This window comes from Mustela putorius, unplaced genomic scaffold (assembly GCF_011764305.1).
Source record: "Mustela putorius furo isolate JIRA1106 unplaced genomic scaffold, ASM1176430v1.1 tig00537350_pilon_pilon_pilon, whole genome shotgun sequence".
In the NCBI taxonomy this organism is placed as follows: Eukaryota; Metazoa; Chordata; class Mammalia; order Carnivora; family Mustelidae; genus Mustela; species Mustela putorius.
The window spans coordinates 25,956,637-25,978,835 of record NW_025422471.1 but is presented as its reverse complement, the minus strand read 5'-3'; the positions used below and the strand labels follow the sequence as shown (position 1 = coordinate 25,978,835).

Genomic DNA, 22,199 nt, shown 5'->3' with positions numbered 1-22,199 from the left:
TCCCCCTGCCCTTCCCCTGATTGTGGTCTAGTGCTCTCTCTCAAACATAATCTTTAAAAAAAAAAAAAAAACCCTCTAAAGAAGGATAGAATTTCAAACAGTTAGGTATGTGGAGAAATAGAAGATAAGGTAAACCTTGAAGGATGGAGAGAATTCACAAGAAACTTGACCGCATTTATTTTATCCAGGCTGTTTCTCTCAAGTCCCAGTAAGGAAGGCATGAATCTTTTCCCATCAACATCCATCCTGATATTTGTTATAACCACCTAGAATTACTGTCTATCCAGTATTTGTGGAGCCTAAAGTAGCTCAGCTGGTTAGGTGCCTTCAGCTCAGGTCATGATTCCCCAGCTCTGGGACTGAGCCCTGCATCAGACTCCTTGCTCAGGGGAAGAGTCTGCTTCTCTCTCTCTAACCTCATCCCCTGTTCATTCTCTCATTCCCGCTCTCTCTCAAATAAACAAAATCTTAAAAAAAAAAAGTGATTCCATAGAAAATATGCATCATTGGTATTTCCATGTATTTTAAATTACTACAAAGAAAAATAAAAAATTTGGACTGGTGTATTTCCAATATAAGTTTATGCCCTCCACCCATTCCAAATTCATTCCATTTGGGAGGGGAAGAAACAAAACACATTAGTATTGAGACTTATCTACATTACTCAATTAAAGGGAAAAAAAAAAACAGTTGCTGAGTTCTAACTCTTGCATAAATTACTAGGTGAATACAAACAGATCAAAATATAAATGTACTTTAAATTTTAAAACATGTTCTCGATATAAAATATGCTTTTAAAAAATATTTTATTTTGGGGCGCCTGGGTGGCTCAGTGGGTTAAGCCGCTGCCTTCGGCTCAGGTCATGATCTCAGGGTGCTGGGATCGTGTCCCGCATCGGGCTCTCTGCTCAGCAGGGAGCCTGCTTCCTCCTCTCTCTCTCTGCCTGCCTCTCTGCCTACTTGTGATCTCTCTCTGTCAAATAAATAAAGAAAATCTTTAAAAAAAAAAAAAAAAAAATAAAATAAAAAATATTTTATTTATTCATTTAACAGAGAGAGAGAGAGAGAACACTCATACAAGCAAAGGGAGCAGCGACAAGACACCCCACTGAACAGGGGACCACACTTGGGGCCTGACTCAGGACTGGACTCCCCCAGAACACTGGGATCACAACCTGGACCAAATGCAGATGCTTAACCGACTGAGCCACCCAGGCATCCTCAATATAAAATATTCTTGATTAAAAAGCTTCCAGAAATCATTATATATAATCATACATTGTTAAATTTCAGGGAAATTACCATGATAGCTGTTAACAAAAATGCCAAAAACTATATTCCTTTTGATTCTACATATGCAGCAATATCAAAGTTATTTACCTACCATAGAAGTGATCAAAAGTATGTTTCTCAACATTTACATATCAAGGAGATAGTTTTTCATTTTTTGTCATACTGTACCTACTATATTGCTATGCAAACAGTGAATACTCAGAGCACTGGGGACTCTTTCCACTAGTCACCCCTCAACCCCCCCAAAAGAGTAATACCAAATAGATTAAAAGTTCAGCCTGTTCTGTAAAACACTTACCACTACCATAATACTAGTTTGGAAGTCAGCTTTCATTTAATGAGATAAGTGATGAATCTACCAGAATTCAGAAGCAAAGAACAAACCTGAAATTCAACCTTACAATGTATACCTACTATACATTAAATGAAAGTCAGCTTTCATTTAATGAGATAAGTGATGAATCTACCAGAATTCAGAAGCAAAGAACAAACCTGAAATTCAACCTTACAATGTATACCTACTATACAATGTGTTAAGTACAGATAACTAAATTACAACCTACATTCAATCTAAAGAAACCCGAGGGTGCTTCACTTTACTGAAAGCCTTTCACTGCAATTCCAATGATGACAATATCAAGACACATCATGATTTTTCTGCCACGGAAATAAAAGTTAACACTTCCAAGTCTTAATTCCAACATTCATGTCTTACCTAACGCCTTTTTCACCACCTTCTAAAGATAACAGAAAAACTTAGTATGAAACAATTCCACAATAAATGTCCAAATGCTTAGCGTAAGTATGTCTAATGGACGCAGGGTAGTTTCTTAATAGTCAGTGGCTGCACATGATCTTGTATCTTATGACCAGCTTTGCTGAGGGACTGGCATTTCTAAAACTTTAACAGGAAGAGAGAAGGAAGTAAAAAAGGCAACGTGGGTCTTCTCATAGCAAAAACTTTAAACGAAGAAACAAACCCTAAACCATATACTATCAAAAGAAAAGAATCATCCATCTTCTCTCCTAAAAAGGGCCTCATCGACTTAGTTACCTACAACTATGTGCTTTGCTAAAATTTTGAAAAAGGGTTTTAAAAATTTCAGGAAAGATAAGATGTGTTTTCCTTATTCTGGCCCTTTGCAAGATTTTTTATTTATTTATTTTTTTATTAATAGTTCTCTTCTTCCTGGACTAAAGGTCGGCTTCTATTCTGACATGTCCCAAGTTACTATGAGTATTTCTCGTACCTATCACGTGCCGATTCAATAGCTCTTTTCTGAACTGAGGAAAAGGATGAGGGAAAAAGTACAAAAGTCCTCCTCGCTGAGACCTCTCACTACATCTAACTTGGCACAGTTTACCACCTCAGATTTCCGCACCATGCCCAGTTGCTCCGGCTACTGTCTACACCACCGCATCCACAGAATCTTCCAAACCTGCTCTGCATCTCCGGACTAACCTCATTTGAGAGTTCCGATCTGCACTGCTCCCATACCCAGTGGTTCGCACACTGTTGTTGCCCAACCCGGATTCCTACACCCGGGACAGATGTCGCTGAGTCCCAAGTCACCGTGCGCATCCCACTCCCAAACTGAATCCGGGGCTGGGACACGTTTTCTCCAGTCTTCGGCCGCCACCGCCGCCAAGCCCCAGGACAAGCGAACAGGACAGTCCCCTTCTCCCCCGCCCCCCACCCCCACCCTGGCACTCCTGCGGCAGTACTCAGCCCCGCACCCCGGCACATTCCGCAGCCCCCGCCCCGGGACAGTCCGTGACTCCCGTCCAACCCCACCCCATCCCCTCAGCGGCTCTCCTCGCGGCAGGTGGAGTCTGAGCAGGGGGCCTTCGGACCCGCGGGTTGCTCACCTTGCTGAGGACTCCGCAGCGCTCCACAGGCGGCCCGGACTCCGTCTCCGGATCCTCCTCGGAGCCCGACGAGTTCCAGCTCTGGTTATCCGACATGGAGGCGCGACAGTCGATCAGGAGACCGGCCCCCGCTCCCTGAGCTGCGCCGGAGGAAGCGCCCAGTACCCGGGGTAAAGGGCCGGGGGATGGCGAAGGGAAGAATGCCCGCTCCGGCTTGGGGGGGAGCTGGAGGAGGGACGAAGTCTGGCCGCTGCGCCGCCGCCGCCGCGCCTGACACCGAGCGGACCGGGGAAGGAGGACAAGCGGCGAAGGAAGCCTGCCCTTCCAGCCGTCAGCTGTCGCCGTTGTCGTGACCCCTGCGCTGCGCCCGGCGCCACCACCCGAACTCAGCCCCTTCGATGCCAACCTCAAACAGAAAAGGGAAAGGAAAGAAGAAGGGAAGAGAAAATCCGGCTGCAGAAACCCGGGTCCACTCACACCTCCGCTACCGCCGCCATCTTCCTGCCTGGCCCACTATTTACCCTCCCCTCCCCTTTTCCCTCCCCTTCGTCCTCCCATTCTCCCTCTGCTCCCCGCCCCGTCCCCCTCCCAACGTCTGACGAAGCACGCCGAGGGCTGGAGGTCCCCTCCCGCACCCTACCTCCGGTTCTCCCGGATGACGCAGAGTGGAATGGTGGGAGGAGCAGAGAAAGGAGGAGGGATGGAGTTCCCGTTCTGTTGCATTCTGGGAAGGTCGCTGCTCCGTCAATCGCGCGGCCTCCTGGGAGTTGTAGTCGGGATCCTGAGGCAACCGGTGAGTGATCCGTGCGGGGAAGGCTGTCGCCTTAGGGACGAGTCAGGTGGTGGGTGGGCTTCGTTTGACAGTTGTGCGATCCGTCCCCTCGGCCACCCTTCTATCTCTGCCTAGCGTGTTTATGACGAACCTGCGGAGCTTGCGGGCCCGGACGTGAGATAACACTGCTGAGGATGCCGGGCCTGCCTTCCACGGCTGTTTCCTGAAAGCCCGGGAGCATCTTGCTGCTTTCCAGGGTGGGAATGTACTAGCGTTTCTGCCTCAACCGCGGGCCAGTGGTTTGCACCCTTTCTAGCGAAAACGGGGTTTCTGTCCGCCAAATCCCCTCTGCAAATGTTGAAGGTCTTTTTATCTCGCTCTTTAGAAGTTAAACTTCAAACTTGAGGTTTCCCGCGTTTGGAGGAAGAATTCTCAGCCCCTTCTCACCAGAGCAATCACTTCCTATTGTTGGATTTAGTGTTCATTTTGTTGATAGTACTTTTGAAGATGTCAGAGAATAAATAACGTTTGAAGAATTTTTAAAGTAAAATGAGAATGTGAAATGGTAGACTGGAGTTTATTCTAAGTTGTCAATGAGTACCTTCCCGAAAGCCGGGTTAACCATCTCTACGGACCTGTGTCTCTGAGAAATAGGAAAGGTTGTGGAGTAGAAACTTCATTGCGTAAGAAAACCCAAAATGCAATAGTCTTACTGAATAGTAAGAGATTAGGCAATTCTAGTCTTTAAGACTAGAATTGAATTAGTAGAAAGAACGACAATAGAAGAGCTAATGGATCTTTGTCTATTTTTGCATAAATTATTGGGATAATTTTTATTGTGAGATCTTTAATTTGTAACTTCCGTTCTTTCTCCTCTTGTTTGCTACTTTTACATCTTGTCAATTTCCTAATAATTGCCAACAACAAAATTCATTATTAAAGGTTAGAAAGGGTACCTGTGTACTGTAGTACATGGAGAATAGGAGTGAAATTTTGAGTATGAGGGAAAAGGCACAGTGGCCAGAAATAACTCTGGTAGCCATGGAGGTCAATTTAACTGGGATTTTCAGGGAAAAAAAAACAAAATGATGGGTCATGTCTCTGAGAAGTACCTACGATATCTTTTTGTTTCCTTAAATTGATGCTTATGCATGCTGAATTTGTTGTAAATAGGTTACAGATCATTTTTCCAGTGTGAAATCAAGTAGTAATTCATAATAGAAAGCCATTCAGATGAATAAAACTTGAGATAATGCTTTTGAAAATACTTTGACAACATGTTAACACATAATCCCAGGTTTGTCGTTCAAAAGAGAAAACGGAAGAAACCCACTTATGCATATTTTCCTCTTTATTGAATTACTAAATTATATCTTTAGAATTTTGAATAGTGTAACAATTTTTACTTTCCCTTTGGTTATCTAATATGATTAGATGTAATATTTGATTCTTGGTTTTAAAAGGACATTAGTCTTAAGGAAATGATTGTGAATTGTTGAGAAATCAACTTCATAATGTGATTTAGAATCATGGGAGCATAGTATATGTTTATATTAAAATTGAACTTTCCGTTGTCTTTTACACATTTCTAAGTTGTGTGTGGTTGCAACCACCAGCACTTACATCTCTGAGGTTCCCACCTAGTAGGAAATTGCTTCACTGTAGCAGTCTGTTTCTAGCTATAGGGTTGAGGGAGAGGGCATTCTGAGAAAAAAATCATTTAACATACATGAAGATCCCATGATAAATGTTAAAATGAATATTTTAGACTGTATATATTATTTTGCTTCCTAGAATGTAAGTCCCATGCAGGCAAGAATTTAAATTTTTTTCATCCATTTTTTCCATAACTTTTTTCTATCCTTAGTCCCTAGAATAGTGCTCAGCATATAGAAGGCATTCAATATAATTGGTATTATATTTCTATCTTTCAATTAATTTAATGAACATATAATTTGCAAGATACTTTGCTGATGACTGGGTGATTTTAAGATACTAAAAAGTTAAAAGGGGGCCATAGGGAGCTCTGCCTTGCAGGAGGTTATAACAGAAAACAAGGTAAGCAAAGTACAAATGTTACTTTAATAGCTGAGCTAGTGTTTGAAAGAAGGTAACCTTTTTTCCTACCCCTTGACAGTGACAAACCCTGTTCTCTAACCCTCTTACCTAATCCTCCTCCTGGATCTTTATAGGCCACTTGCCGCAGGTCTTTTCAGTTAAAAACAATGGCTACTTAGAATTCTAAAGAAGAAAGGATTGTCCTTGTTTGCTTATCTTTCCACCACGTTATAAAAATTATTCAAAATAATATAACTTAGTAGATTTTTATGACTTGCTACTGTGTTTATAACATTCATCGAGTTCCCTAAATGAAGTTCAGAAATTTAAAAAATGTGAAAGCTTCTCTTAAAGCCTCTCTGCCTTTTCCAATTTAACCAGAACTACGTGTCCCTTTAAATGCTTTGTTTCCCCTGTTTTGAATACTAACTGATGATACTAGCTTCTCTTCAATGTTCCTGTGAGACCTGTTCAAGAACTGCCACTATGATGATTCATGTGAGTTCAGAGTGAGCAAGCAGATAGTCCCTGGGTGTGAATCTTAGCTGACTTCATCCTTAATAATCACATGGATTTGGATGTGTATTTAATAAATACTAACTTTAATAAATAACATTATTAGTTAACCAGTTGCTTTTTATTATCTATATCCCCAAAGTCATGCTGTTAAATGCATTTGTAAATGAATATTTGTATATCAAAATGGATATTCATTTGTATGGTGGTGAATGCATCTATGTTCATGTCTGAACATGTAAACACTAGTTTCAGAAATGTAAAGGACTACAAGAAACTTGTATGTTTTCATCTTTTGTGATGTTATAAGGAATTATTGAAAATACCCTTACAAGTGTATTCACAAAACTGGATATAGTGTGTAAAGTGGATACAGGAATATCGAGTATTCCTCGATACTTCGATTGCTCCCCTTAGTATCTTGATCTTTTGTGTTGGTGCAGAAAAAAAAAAAAAAAAGATTGTATTTTACCTATCCATGATCAGCATTTGGCATGCTTATCTTCCAAATAAATGGTTTTCAGTTAAACTGAGATCTTAACAGGTATATTCTTATTTAGTGTAAGCAAGCCAAGTGTACTAGTCTATGAATGAACTTTAAAGGATTGTCAACTTTCTAAAAGAAAAAGGTAAGTGATTCAGCCAGCAAAATCAAGTGTACTCAATAAATTTAAAAAAAATAATTACAAAAAAAAATCAAGTGTATTCAAGAATAGCAGAGGAATTGCAATTTGGGACAAGCAAACCTTGGTGAACCAAGGGCAAATCCAGAGAACAGAGGAGAGCTTCAATTTATAGAGGAAAGGTGGAAGTCTGGAGGGGTTATTTTGAACAAAAGTTCATTGAAAGAAAATGAGAGTTGGAAGTGGTGGTAGCCTCTCATTGGCTTCAGGAAAGGGCAGCTTGCTATTAGCACCAAAAGGTCATCTTCCTTCTTCCTTCAGGACTGTTCAAGTTATGATGAGTGGTCAGTATTTGAGAGCCCTCTCTTCAGGGTTTTCCAACTCCAGTTTTACTTGAGGTTTCCTTAACGTATTTTCACATTTCCACCCTTTGATAAAGATCTTTCTTTAAAAGCAGTGCTGATCACGAGTTGGGTCATCTGTTCCTTATTAGAATAATTTTTGTCCCTCTGTGCCAGGAAGGGCCTTTCTAGGTGTCATGTTCCACATTGGAGGGAAGTACACAGATTGGAAATTGTTAAGGCAGCATTTGAATAAGGAGAAGGTAGGATGGAGAACTCTTCAGGCATTTCCATCGAAAGTCTGTATCTTACTGAAATTTTAAATATTGGAGATCCCCTGTAGAGTACACCAAAGTTTCTACAAAGGTTTGAAAGGCAACAGGTATAAAACCTAAAAATAATACTAAGTAAGTTGGGAAGAATAATGACCCTGTTTGTGTATTCTAAATTAGCCCAAACCTGAAGACAACCAGCTAACAAGATCAAGGACCAAAGACAGGTAGATTTTTTTGTAGTCAATATGCTTGCTCTCTGGGTTTTTCTACTTCTCCAGAGGAATTTATCTATATGCAACAGGTGGTGTTTGCTATTGCATAAAAATCTTGTTCAACAAGTAGGTAATCAAGGGCTATGTGATTATCCAAAACAACTTTAATGAGATATGTGATCATTGTTGACCTACTATTGCCTTAGTGCTGGAATCAGCAAGTTTTCCCAGTCCCAGAGAGAGATTCCTAATCATTCATTTCCTGGCATGAACACCCACCAATGGGATAAGCGCCCTTATGATGGAGGCAAATCTGAGTAATGTATAACTCCTGGGAGTTCCCATTTAAGGCAGCAATGAAGGTTTGTTGCAGAAGACCAATGGGAGGAAGAGTAAAAGGCTTCAGATTTATTGTGGATGTCCATGGGCTAAGTATTGGCCTCCAGTCTGACAGCTGTGTAAACATTGGGCAATGAATGGCCACTTGCCACAGGCAGATAAAACCAGGTTGTGCACGCAAGACTCCTGCAAGAGTTTGATTAATAGTGCTGTTAGTTGGGATTATTCAATTGGCCCTTTGAACCAAGTGTCAGTGGTGTTTGGGGAATAATTAGGGAGAAACTATCCTGTTCTATGGACTTTATTCTTGAAGGGTATACAGAGGGGGCTTGTTTTATTACAAGGGAGCTGACCTAAAGTAGTAAACAGGAAACCGTATAGGCAGAATAAATGTGGTTAGTTGCTCTGAGAGTTATGATAGGGGAGAGCTCAAAGCAAAGTACAGGAAAACCTGGTTGTAGAAGTTTGACTCTGTAAGAAATATCTGGAGGGATGTGGGTACGGTTAGTGGTCATGGAGATGAAGGAAGATTTTGCTATGGGGAAGACTAAAGGGTTGCAACTCCTGTAGACAGATCCAACAATCAGAAAGTTTTCCCCTTTCTTCAAGAGATTGGGAAATTCTAATGAGGGCATTGTCTCTCCAGGATAGACAAGGAGAAAATGAGGTGAGAAAATGCTGAAAGAAGAGAATAAACAGGCCTGATCCTGTCATCTTGGAGAGGCTGTCTGCTTCAGTGTCCTATGCTTCATTTCCTGGAAATCTTCAATTTAAGGTCAGCTGTTGATATGCAGGTCCAGCCAGGGTTTGGAGCTTTCTTTAGATGAGACACATGAATCTGGAAGTCAACTCTTGGAGTTTAGTGGCCCAAGGATGGCCCGTAACTCTTGATAAGGGCCTTTCCATTGAGCTTGAAGAGAACCTTTTTGGAGATGTCTTTTCCAAGAAATGAAATCTGCAGGTTGCAGCGCATGGTGTTGCAGGACTTCATCTCCCAGGAGTGTGCTGTGGGAAGATTGCCATACTAGAGCATGATTATTTTTGAGGGATGTGATTCAGCCTTTGCAATACTGAAATATATCTTCTTTTATTACGTGTGTCTGAAGGAAGCTAGAGATACAGAGCACTCAGTAATTGTTTCAAAGTGTGAGAGTTTACGAGTTCTGAAGGGGTGGATCTGAGATTTAGTACCATCAGCGATACTTTTGGCTGAGGGAGTTGGACGATTTCCACAAATTTTGCCAGTTGAATTTTGATGATGCTTTTGGTTGGTTTGCTTGTTCTAAACACTGAGGATGGTAACAATGAAAATGCTGTAGAAATGGCCAAACAGCTCAGACTTGCTGTAATATTTGACCAGCAAAATGGGTTCCCCAGTCACTGTGGAGCTCAGGAGGGGTTCCTCCCATAGGGATGAATTTTTCCAATAGGATTTTAGCTATTGAAGAAGGAGTAGCTTATCTATGTGGAAAGGATCCAAACTAGAGGGAAAACATACAAATCATTAAGGAAACATATTTGTATTCATGAGATAGATGTATCTGAAGAGAGACCATTTAGAAGACCTCAGATAGTCCTTTGGGCAATTTAAAGTGCCCAGGAGCAGTGTGAACAGGTTTCTTGAATTGTTTTTTGGTGAGGCCTGCTTGCTATTACTGGACAAAGGGGAAACCTTCTTCCAGCTGGACTATGCAACCTTTCACAAGTGGTACATGCATGATAGTCCTCCCTTCATGGCTTCCTTAGCACATTTTCAGAGGATCTATCAGATTTTTTGAGTAACAGAACAAACTTTTGCACTTGGTAAAAAAAACAAAACAAAACAAAACAAAAAAAAAAAAAAAAAACTGGTCATAAAATCTGGTTGAATAAAAACCTTGTAGTTAATCTCACCAGATTATGTGCATTCTTTACATACGATTGGTCCCCATAGCCAGATAGCTATGAAATTTCTCCTTCCTACATATGCTTTACTGGTTTCTTTCTCCTCATCTCTCCCTTTCCCCTGCATTACTATTGTTTATATGTATTATATGTAACTAACGCCTGTTAATATTTTCCCTCTTGTATTCCTTGCCTACCATAGCAGTCATTGGCAGCAGTGATGGGACAAACAGAAGAAGGAGTAGGTGAGAAATAGTGAGAAGCTGGGAGAAAAATAATCTGTAATGGAACCTCCCATTCTGTTTTAATTGACTCATAGGAATAGAGAAGGAAAGCTAATGTTATCGCTATTCTTAATTCTTACTTCAATCCTGTTTCCTGTCTCAGTATCCCAAGAGCCCCCTAATCCTTTCACATTTTTTCAGGCCCTGTGATTGCTCTTATCTTCCTGGTCTCAGATCTAGGCTTGATGTCTTCTTCCTACATCTTAATCTCATATTTTTGTTTTCCTCCAAGGGGAATAATTATGATTCTAAATGATGAGTAGCATTAAGTTAGGTTATTCCTGTTATGGAGATGGATATTTAAGTAGGCACTGCCAATAATTGCTTTCCTTGCTTTCTTTTTTCTTTCTTCTGTTTTCTAACCACCCACACTCCATTTGGATCAAAACACTTTTATTAACATCAATTATTATTTTATTATGTTCATACTGCTAGGTCTTATTCTGTTACTCTGATTCCTAAGGTGACTTTGCATGTATCTCTTGGATTCCCTTGTTTATTGATCTTTAACATTTTTAACTCAAGGACAACTGTATGGGGTGTGGGGGTAACTCACTGATACCTTTTTGTACTGCATGTTGCTACTTAGGAAAATGTCACATCACATAGAATGTTCTAACATTTGGCAGTAAAACAGTGATTTTAGAGACAGAATTTATAGAGCTACTTTTTTTTTTTTTTAATCTTGTTTCCTGTTGTATAGAGGAGGGCCAAGCCAGGCATGTTCCAACCAGAAATATTCTTTCTTACTATTGAATAAAATTGAAATTGTATTCCATTATCTTTGATTTATATCTGTTTGTTGTTGTGGGATAAAAACTTGTCAGGAGTGGTTAGTATTTCATAGATTTCACTATAACAGTAAGAAATCCTTTAGTCTAAAAAGTACACAGTACACATTCATAATAGATGAATAGTGCTATTAATATCCACTCTCTGCATGTACACTTTCTTTCTGTTTTTAACCCTCAAGCTTTTGAGTTTCTAAATTTTAACCTCTTTAACTTACATTGAGAAATTCGCTTTTCAATATGTTGAAATCCTACTGTATAAGCAGTGTGGTATTTTTAAATATTGGTAGGATCCTCATAATGGTTATTTTGTAAATGTGTTTTGCTTCCTGTTTTTCTCCCCAGCCCCTTCATTGTTTCACTTTTACTGTAATTTCAGATCCTCTTCTCCTTAGTCAAGTAAGCTGAGAAATACTGTCATAGAACTATACATGATGTTATGGTGATACAGTTTATGAATATACAGTTTATGTTCATCCTCATTTAAGGTATTTATTAAGACTTCCTATGTGATTGTCCTGTAGGGTGCTATAAAAATAGGAGATCTATACCACATGTTTCATAGATTCATTGCTATCCAGCATTGTACTGTCTAGGAATACAGGTAATAATTAAGTGTGTAACAATATTGATATGTTTTTAATAGTGCCAGTATTATTAAAGAACAAGTAAAGATTTAAATTGCCTGTCACATAGTAAGTGTTCAGTAAATATCTAAGGAGGAATGGAGTAAGTTTATGTGGTTGGTGATTGAAGAGAAGCTGTAGGGGCTCCCGGGTGGCTCAGTGGGTTAACGCCTCTTTCTTTGGCTCTGATCATGATCCCAGGGTCCTGGGATGGAGCCCCACATCAGGCTTTCTGCTCAGCAGGGAGCCTGCTTCCTCCTCTCTCTCTCTCTGCCTGCCTCTCTGCCTACTCCTGATCTCTATCTGTCAAATAAATAAATAAAATATTTTAAAATAAGTAAATAAATAAAGAGAAGCTATAGGAACTGCAATTAACAAGGCTCAGGAGAAAAAATTACTAACAGGTTAAAACTAATGAGAGACTAAAGAACCAAATTCCAGCATGGCTTTTTGTAAGGAGTAAGTATCATTTGTTAAGAACTTACTCAATATTAGACATTGCTTTAGGTTTATTATGTTTGTTGTTCACGCGTCACAAAAATCCTGCAAAATAGACATCTTTATTTACATATAAAGAAATTAATGCTCAGAGAAGTTAACTGAATTGCCCAAAGTCGTAGCTAATTAATAGTCTAGCTAGGACTTTGAAACTCAGAGACTTATAATATGTACTTTCAATATATATAAAGTTGATTTTAGACTCAAAAAACAAAAGCAAAGACAACTATTATCCTGAAATGATTAAACTTTTGAGAATCTGTTAGAGCCTGATAACATTCTGGGTATGTTGCATAGTTTCTCTTTAGTTTGAAGTTTTTCTTTTTTTTTTTTTTTTTTAAAGATTTTATTTATTTATTTGACAGAGAGAAATCACAAGTAGATGGAGAGACAGGCAGAGAGAGAGAGAGAGAGGGAAGCAGGCTCCCTGCCGAGCAGAGAGCCCGATGCGGGACTCGATCCCAGGACCCTGAGATCATGACCCGAGCCGAAGGCAGCGGCTTAACCCACTGAGCCACCCAGGAGCCCTGAAGTTTTTCTTTTGAAGAAAATTTATCCACATACATTTTTAAGCTGCAGTAGTATATTATAGAGACAGTTTCCGGACTTATCTGTGATAACTAAAGGGGTATGCTAGCAAGTCTATGTTTTAATTATCTATAGATAATTTAAGTGATTTCTTTTGCAATTATTCTTTTATCTAATGTTGATAAAGGAATTATGTATTGATTTAACTCTTTGTATAAGAGTATATCTCAGAAAAAATAGTCATTTGTATCTATCATTTTATTTTTTATATTTTTGAGTAATTTTATGAATAATCTTGAGAAGTAACAAGAGATGATGAACAACAACTTCATTAGGGATTGCAATAAAAATTGAATCTTAGCAAATTTTTATTCTATATTTTTCTAAAGTGAGTAATGAATGTCCTTTGAAAGCGAGTAGCTACTCTTCAATTTTTATGCATGATCCTGGATCTTTCCATCTTATAAATAAAGCTTCCAGGTATAATATGCATCTTTAATAGATTCTAGCTTATCATTATGTCTGGTTCTTTATCTTTGCTTATAACATCAAAATGCAGTAATATTGAAAACTTTGATATCTCATAATCTTGTTAAAGAGAAGACATCTATTTTCTTTCCTCCATAATTATAAAATATTTTCATTCTTATATTTTAAACACCCTTAGAAATACAAGTCCAATAAGGTTTTCATTTCTACATCATCTATTTCCTTCCTTTTCCCTTTATATACACATCTGCCTTAGACATTTGCTGACTTACAAGCCATATTAAGTAACTTTTAGTGCATAAATATCATAAACTGTCATATGTCCTGTTAACAAAATGGGATGTTCCAAGTTCTTGTTGCAAAATACTCTGTGATGAATTCCTTCCTGTTGAATGACTAACTGGATGGGAATGCCATATTTGCTTTTCTTACAAATTCATTCTTTACTCATTGATTCTTAAATTTGAGAAGATATGCATTTGAGTCATCTGAAAATTCATACTCTTAGATTTTGTTTTCAAGATCAACTTCATTATTATGGTCAAGAGTGCAATTAGTTTCTTTATACTCATCTTCTTATTTGTTTAATAATTATGAAACTCTTCTGTCAGTTTTCTTATCTTTGCCAGTATGGGCAGAAAGTGAAAAATTCAGAACTTTCAACTGTGTTTAGCTTTCATTAAAAACTTTCATCATTGAAAGCTACCAAAACCCAACCCCTTGCAAAAATAGTGTATAATAGTATATATTATCTATATTTTTCTTATACTTTTCCTTCAAAGATGTGATACTGTGGGCAACACAATTAGAAAACTGAAGGATGGGGCGCCTGGGTGGCTCAGTGGGTTAAGCCGCTGCCTTCGGCTCAGGTCATGATCTCAGGGTCCTGGGATCGAGTCCCACGTCGGGCTCTCTGCTCAGCAGGGAGCCTGCTTCCCTCTCTCTCTCTGCCTGCCTCTCCATCTACTTGTGATTTCTCTCGTCAAATAAATAAATAAAATCTTTAAAAAAAAAAAAAAGAAAACTGAAGGATGATATAATAGTGATAATTTATTTCACTGCCAGGTCATCTTTCTGATGATTCCATTATTTTTCTTTCTTATTATTTTATCTTTTAGCATAAATGTTTAATAATTCCTAGGATAATGAAATAGCAAAATATTCAAGATATAAGAAAGTAAGTTCCCTAAGATACCATAATGTATCTTTCATTCATTTATAAAGGGATCACTATAATGTATCTTCAATCTGTAAGAATCTAATCCATATAGAAATTGTAAGATAGAGTGAATTTTATTCTGTTAAAAATTTAATATTTTGTTCATTGGAAGGTTTCTAAGAAAAAATAAGGTATGAAATATCTGTGCTTACAATAAAGTTGCTCGAAGAAGAAACTAAAACTAAAACTGAGTCTAATAGATTCTTTTAAGCCAAAGGTTAATTAACTGTGTTCCTTAATCTTTCTTTTATAACCAGCCACAAACTAGTTTGTATTTCCTTCTCCTATCTCAAGTTATGGGTTAGCCATTTTAATTCCAAAATAATAATAATTTGATCAAATAAAGCATTCATCCTAAAGATTCCAAAGTACTTGATTAAAGATCAAAGTATGTATACTACTAGTTAATTTATCTTTATACAATCCAGTGAAATTTTTGCATTAAAATAGGTGTATAAAAAATCATTTATAAAGTATTTAATATTTGCCCATTGAGAATAGTTAATGATAAAATATTGACAGAAGTTTTAGTTTTTTGCATAGGAAAAGCATGGCAATCATGGGATCCCATCGTAACAAGCATTTCATAGTAGAACCACACTGTATAAATCATGATCTGGGAGAATTATCAAAAACCAAAGTGAAGTCAAAGTGATTGGTGCCCTATATGTAGAAATATTTTCTTTTGCCCTCAAGCAGACCTGTGAAAAATCTATGAAAAAATGCTAATAAATTCCAGAGATGAAGGTCTTTTCTAAAAAAAAAACTTTACTTCTTTCTAGTGATTATTGTTACTTTTTTATGGGGTGAAACCGAAACTATTTTGTGATTAAGATTAATATATGATACTGCAGTCAGAAGTTTAACAGGTGCATAATTTAAACAGATTTTATTATTCACATTCTTGACAAAAGGGTCAGGATATTTTTAAGGCTCAGGAAGTGTTTTTTCCCTTCCTCCCTGAGGGTAATTTTGGGGGAAAATGTAAATGTATGCAATATGAGATAGGAGAGGTTGAGAAGAGCACTGCTGCTGTATGTCAAGGACAGAGAAAACTTTCATATCTTTAAAAGGACAGATGAAGAGGAAGTAGAAGTAAGGGAAGGTGTTCATGGAAAATACAGGAACCTAGAGTAGCTCTTTCTTTTGGGGAGGGGGGATTGTGCCTGGGTACATCATAGCCAAACTGAGGAAAACCAAAAATGAAGAGAAAAACTTGAAAACAGTCAGAAAGAAATGACACATCACATACAGGGAACAACAGTATGAACTATCATAATCTTAACAATTATGGAAGCTAGAAAAGAGTGGAGCAACATCTTTAAACTACTGAAAGAAAAAAAAAAAAGCCTGTCAAATTTATATCTGATTAAAGTATCTTTCAATAATTAAAAAAATAAGATAAGCCTGCTGGCATCTTCATTATATATTTAGCATACTGATTAAGGAATGTGGGCTCTGGAGCCAGAATCTTCTATTTTAATTTCAGCTTGGACACCTCTGGGTGATCCTCGGTGAATTACATAAATTCTCTAAGATTCAATTTCTTTATGTATTTTACCAATATATACTTTAGTGAGATAATATATAAATTAGTGAGTAATCATGAGAGAATGCTTTTTAAACACTTAGTACCTGCTTAACATAAAGAAGTTGTTTGAAAATGTTATCATTTATTTATATGTATTTTTAACAATGTGGCCAACCTTTATGGAATTTCATACTTTTTATTTGCATCTTCCTCACCCCGTCTCCCACATTTAGAGAGGTTGGATATATTTTGAAAAAGGAAGAAACCACTGACAGTATTGTAAAGAAATCACTTCGGCTGCTACTTTGACTTGTACAGAGACCAGATTTAGGAAGTTTTCATTTTCAGAGAAGATTCTTTCTTTCTTTCTTTCTATATTTTGTTTATTCAAAAGATTTTATTTATTTGACAGAGAGAGGGAAAGCACAATCAAGGGGAGTGACAGGGAGAGGGAGAAGCAGGCTCCTTGCTGAGCAGGAAGCCCATTGTGGAGCTCGATCCCAGGACCCCAGGATCATGACCTGAGCTGAAGGCAGCCACTTAACCGACTGAGCCACTTAGGCTCCTCAGAAAATTCTTTTTTTTTTTTTTAATAATGTTTTCCCTTTGTTTTATGTTGGCTTTAGGCAGAAATTAATTTTTATTGGTATTATTACATAAGACAGTCCCTGGTAGAAGTGAACTCTTTGTTTTAGATGCCATGATTATTTAATATATTACCCTTTGGTTCACTAGAAAGGTCTGCAGATCGTTCCCAAATACATTTTAGTACAGTCTGAACGGACATCATATTTTAATAATTTTATTTTCATTTCCTCGTCATTATCTCATATTCTTCATTCAGAGACTTCTTAGGCTTTTAGAGAGTTTTCAAAATCATGATATCATCTAAAAATAAGGTTAGGCCATAAATTTTGTTTTATATTACAGCAATAAATGATTTTATCTATTATTTATACCACCTTCACATTCCATGAAATCTACAAAAAAAAAAAAAAAACTACTGTTCCTTCTTTTTTGGTAAGATTTCAGTAATTTTTTATTTTACCTTCTTTGTATTTATCATGTAATGGCTAAGCATGAGGGTTTTGAAGCTAGGCCTAAAATACAGTCTCAAATTCACCAATTATTATTTTATCTAAGGTACATCTAAGTCTTCACACCATCGTTTCCTCATTTCTTAGGAAAATTAAATAGAATTATACACGTAAAACACTGTAAGATCCAAATGTTACTTTTTATAGTTACTGCATTTAAAAAGACTTCACTGAGGTATTACCATTAATTTTATTATTTTCTGTATATTAATTTGCCCATCATTCATTCATTCAACATTTATTTTTTAAGTAACAAGCTCAGTGGCCTAGCACTATACCAGGTATTGCCCTCTTGAAATTTGTATTTTAGCTTTATTAAGTACTACAAAAAAAACTTGCCTTTTTTTTCTTGTACACACTCTAGCAGAAAAATGTATTTGGCATAAAAGTTATTCAGTTGATTAGTTTACTAGTATATGTAAAATTTTCACCTTTGTTCAAACAACAGTATTACTAATCTTTAGGATACAACTGTTTTCTAGCAGTGTTACTCAAACTTTGGTCTCTGTACAGTGCTGATCCATAAAGAGATAATTATAGAATTTAAAAGTAAGCTATTAATTTATTATCTAACAGTTTTAGTAGATCAAGGATCCCAGCATGGCTTAACTAGATGTCTCTGGATCATGAGGTTGCAGTCAAGCTGTTATCTAACGCTGCAGTTTCATCTGAAGACTGGACTGGAAGAGGATCTGCTTCCAAACGCACTCACATGGACCTTCTGTCAGGCTGCCTCACATAGCAGCTGGTTTCCCCAGAGTGAGTAATCGAAGTTGAGAATGAGAACATCTAAGATGGAAGTCACCACCTTCTTTCATAACCCATTTTCTTGTGTGACATCCCATCATCCTGCTTCTGCTTCTTCTATTTGTAAGAAGTGTTTCACTTGATTATATATTATGGTATTCATTTGTTGTAACTTTTTCTTCATTTTCTTACCATCTATGAAGTATTTTTAAAGGTAATTATTTTAGTAGTATTAAGAAATGCATATTTCATTTGTATGGGACACGTCGGTGGTTCAATTCGTTAAGAATCTGCCTTACGTTCAGGTCATGATCTCGGGGTCCTGGGATTGAGCTCCAGCTCTGAGTTAGGCTCCCTATTTAGTGGGGAGCCTGCTTCTCCCTCTTCCTCTGCCGCTCCTCCAGCTTGTGTTGTCTTGCTCAATCAGTCTCTCTTTCAAATAAATAAATTGTTGTTTTTTTTTTTTTAAAGAAATGCATGGGGCGCCTGGGTGGCTCAGCGGGTTAAGCCTCTGCCTTTGGCTCAGGTCATGATCTCAGAGTCCTGGGATCAAGCCCGGCATCATCGGGCTTTCTGCTCAGTGGGGAGCCTGCCTCCCCCTCTCTCTGCCTGCCTCTCTGCCTACTTGTGATCTCTCTGTCAAATAAATAAAACCTTTTAAAAAAATAAAAATAAATGCATATTTCATTTGTGGGTTAAATTATGTTTCTTAGTATATTTGGCAGTATAGAAATGAGTAATTCTTTTCTTTAAGATCTTATTTATTTGAGTGAGAAAGACAGAGGTAGTGACAGAGAGTACAAATGGGGAGGAGAGGAAGAAGCAGACTCCCCGCTGAGCAGGGAGCCCCAAACGCATTAGGTAAGTGGTTTTGGCAAAAATATTAACTTAAGAGGTCTTACAAATATGCTAGAGCCATTATGGTTTAAAATTCTGAAATCTGAGAAATTCAAGCTCTTACAAAGCTTTGATAATGATGAATATTTTAATCTTTTAAAAATTGTAATCATATAGTGAGAAGCCAGATTTTAAAGCCCAAAACTAGGTTGCTATTATTCTTAGCTTCAGGTCTTTGAGTAAAGGAGGTAACAAGCTATATGGTTGTAATCTCTGCTGAAATAAATGGATTTCAGCATCTACTTTGACTCCTCACCCTTTGAGTTCTGGTTGGGATGAGAAAAATATTTCCAACAATTACTAGATTAGAAATTTTTAAAAAAAATTTCCAGGACACTGCGGCATGGAATTCATTTTCCTTTTTTATTTTATTATTTTTTAAAAGATTTTATTTATTTATTTGACAGAGACACAGCAAGAGAGGGAACATAAGCAGGAGGAGTGGAGAGGGAGAAGCAGGCTTCCTGCTAAGCAGGGAGCCTGATGTGGGGCTTGATCCCAGGATCGCAGGACCACGACCTGAGCCAAAGGCAGATGTTTAATGACTGAGCCACCCAGGCACCCCCATTTTCCTTTTTATAAATAAAATTATGGTGTCCTCCAGAGGTAGAGAATTATCTTGCTTACCTGTGAGATTATATACATAACACAAGTACATTTTTAGATTAAGGGATTATATTAAGGGATTAAAATTATCTGTTAATATAAACATTTAGCATGTATTTACATTTTTAAAATGTACATGTTCTAAAGTAGAGCTCTAGAGATTATTTGGGGGAATATTCTGGATATAATTTAAACTCTTACTCTGATGGGTACCTGGGTGGCTTAGTTGGTTTAGCATCTGACTCTTGGTTTGAGCTCAGACCATGATCTCAGGGTTCTGGGTTGGAGTTCTGCCTTGGGCTCCACACTCTGCTTGAGAATTCTCTCCCTCTACCCCTCTTCTTGCCTATCTGTGCACTCTCTCTCTCTCTCAAATGAATAAATAAATCTTCAAAAATAAATAAATTTAAAAAAATAAACTCCTATGGTAGACTAATTAGAGCTATAGGAAACCTAAGAAATCAGCAGTACTGGATCATGAAATAATATCATAAACAATATCAAGAAAACACTAGACCAGTGTAGCAGAGGGATAATTGAAAGCATCATTTCCAGGATAATAAAATAAAATAATATGTACAACTTTATTATTAAATATTATTCTTCTAATAATGTAGGATGTAGTATAGTGATAAATACTATAATAGCTCAATTTCCTATTAGTAGTATAACCCCACCTATTATCCTGGCTTCATATGTAATTTTATATTAAAAGTAACACTAGAGATTGTAGAACTTAAAAAAAAAAAATCAGTACCAAAAAGGTAACTACAGGAGGACCCTTTTCTCTTTTTCTAAAAACATATGTTTTCAACTGTCCCTTTAAATTTATGTATTTTACTGTATACCTCAACTAAAACAACATTAGTCTGTACAGTATCAGTCTATGTAAGTGAATATTTTTGCTGACTTGATCTAATAATACCCAAAGAAAGAACATAATACCCAAAGAAAGAACCTCTCAGTATACTTCCTTCGTGTTAATGAATCAACATTCTCGGAAATAGTCAACTTCTATAAGACATAAAGTTAATTTTTCACAATTGTTAAATATCCTGAGTGCCCTTATTTCAGAGTGTAAACAAAGTCATCATTGTTAAAGGTTCTGGAAGACTTTACCAAATATGTGACTCATCATCAACATAGAAACTTAACACACTGAGCTTTGGAGAATTTACATTGAATTGACATATAATTAATGTGTTTTGCATCAGGATATTTTTCATTCTGTACTAAAGAAGCAGATAGTTTCAATTATTTATTATATAAAGGTGAATTTTATATGTCTCTAGGTTTAGATAGAGTGTAGGCTTTTTAAGAGCCTTCTATCCCATTCTTCTTCATTGGAATAAATTAAATGAATAGAAAGCTCAGGAAGGAAAAAGGCAATCAAAGAGAATATATACATAGTTCTCTCAAAAACTTTATATCCTTGGTGAAAATTTGTGTTTGCTTTTAGCATACATCCCTGTGGTTTGGGATCTGTAGAGTTACATTATTTCTATTATTTCTCTCAGTGATACATATACATTTAAAATCTTTCAAATAATTCATTCTGAAATAATTTTGAATTTTTTGTACATCTTATTTTGCAAAGATATTAAAAACTAAAGCCAGAAATACAAAGTTGCATCCATGCCCTCATTCCTATCATATAAAAATTTTGTGCATGTAGTTTGAGTACATGTGGTCACACAGGTGTGTGTAAAATAATGGGGGGGGGGAACGTAGAAAATCTTAAAACTTTGGGGTTGTGATTTTTGTTTTCTTAAAAATTTTAAAAATATTTTTATAATAATAAATGAAAAATTTTTAGTCAGGCATTAACTGGGAAATTAAAACTAGGATAATATTAATTCATAGCATTTAAATGTAGATAGTAAAAACATTTAATCACAGCCTGAAGTTTTATTTAATCTGTTTAATCTGTTCAAACAAACATGTTAAATATTTGAACATTTAGAGGATAAAAAATAATATTTGTCCTTAAGAAATATACAGGTTTTTCTGGAAGGATTTTTGGGTTTGGTTATTTATAGTGTGTTAGAAATAGGAAGCAAGCCTCCACCTAGGACCTTACTGTAATTTAGTTTTTTTAGTTTAGTTTTCCTTGTCCTCTTTCCCCCCACCTTTCCTCTCCACCTTCTCTCCTTTATCTCTCTTACTATCCTTAGTGTGTTTTACATATTTTCTGATAGATTAATTCCGGGTTATTTTGGTCAATGTGCCAATCACTTGTGATATTGTTTACATAGTTTTGTGAGCTTTTTATAGGTAGGAGAAATCCTAGCACTCTAAAACGTCTTCCTCAGAACTCCTGCTGAAAAAAATCTAATTTTCCATCCTTACTACCATCAAAAACAAAGGTTGGCCTTATATTTTTTTAAGTGGTAGCCTGAATAGTTACTGTTAGAATGAGGCTGGGTAGAATTTGAATATTTTCAGAGAAAATGTGCTTTTAAACCAATATACTAAACCACAAGAACGCAAGTTCTTTCCTTTGCGTTGTGTAACCATTTGTGCTTTTGAGTTGAAGTGAAACAGACTGTCTTTGTAGTATCAAGCTATAAAAATGTTTTATTTTCATTTTCATAATCATAGGACAAATACCTTATTGGGAGCAAAACAAAACTCGTCCATGTGATCCATGAACTTTGGCTTTTTCTTGAGGATGCTTATAGCGATTTTTTTTTCCTTCCAAGTT

At 37.0% G+C, this 22,199-nt stretch overlaps 2 protein-coding genes across 9 annotated transcripts in view; one reads left to right on the top strand and one right to left on the bottom strand.

Moving 5' to 3' along the window:
• CERT1 (ceramide transporter 1) overlaps window positions 1-3,664 on the bottom strand; it is a 111,247-nt gene extending 107,583 nt beyond the window's left edge. Inside the window, exon 1 of one of the 2 annotated variants that reach the window (XM_013063697.2) lies at window positions 3,163-3,664. In XM_013063697.2, coding sequence (XP_012919151.1) covers window positions 3,163-3,258 — 96 coding nt within the window. In that variant the 5' untranslated portion in view covers window positions 3,259-3,664. The remainder of the gene's footprint in view (window positions 1-3,162) is intronic. The other variant, XM_013063696.2, reaches the window with a different exon arrangement.
• A 177-nt stretch (window positions 3,665-3,841) lies between these two features.
• Window positions 3,842-22,199, top strand: part of POLK (DNA polymerase kappa) — a 64,665-nt gene continuing 46,307 nt past the window's right edge. The window contains exons 1-3 of one of the 7 annotated variants that reach the window (XM_004766855.3): window positions 6,269-9,073; window positions 11,637-11,745; window positions 17,822-18,004. The gene's annotated coding sequence lies outside the window, so the exon portion shown is untranslated. Of the gene's footprint in view, window positions 3,956-6,268; window positions 9,074-11,160; window positions 11,746-17,821; window positions 18,005-22,199 lie in introns of those variants that run through there. The other 6 variants (XM_013063693.2, XM_013063690.2, XM_013063691.2 and 3 more) reach the window with 6 other exon arrangements.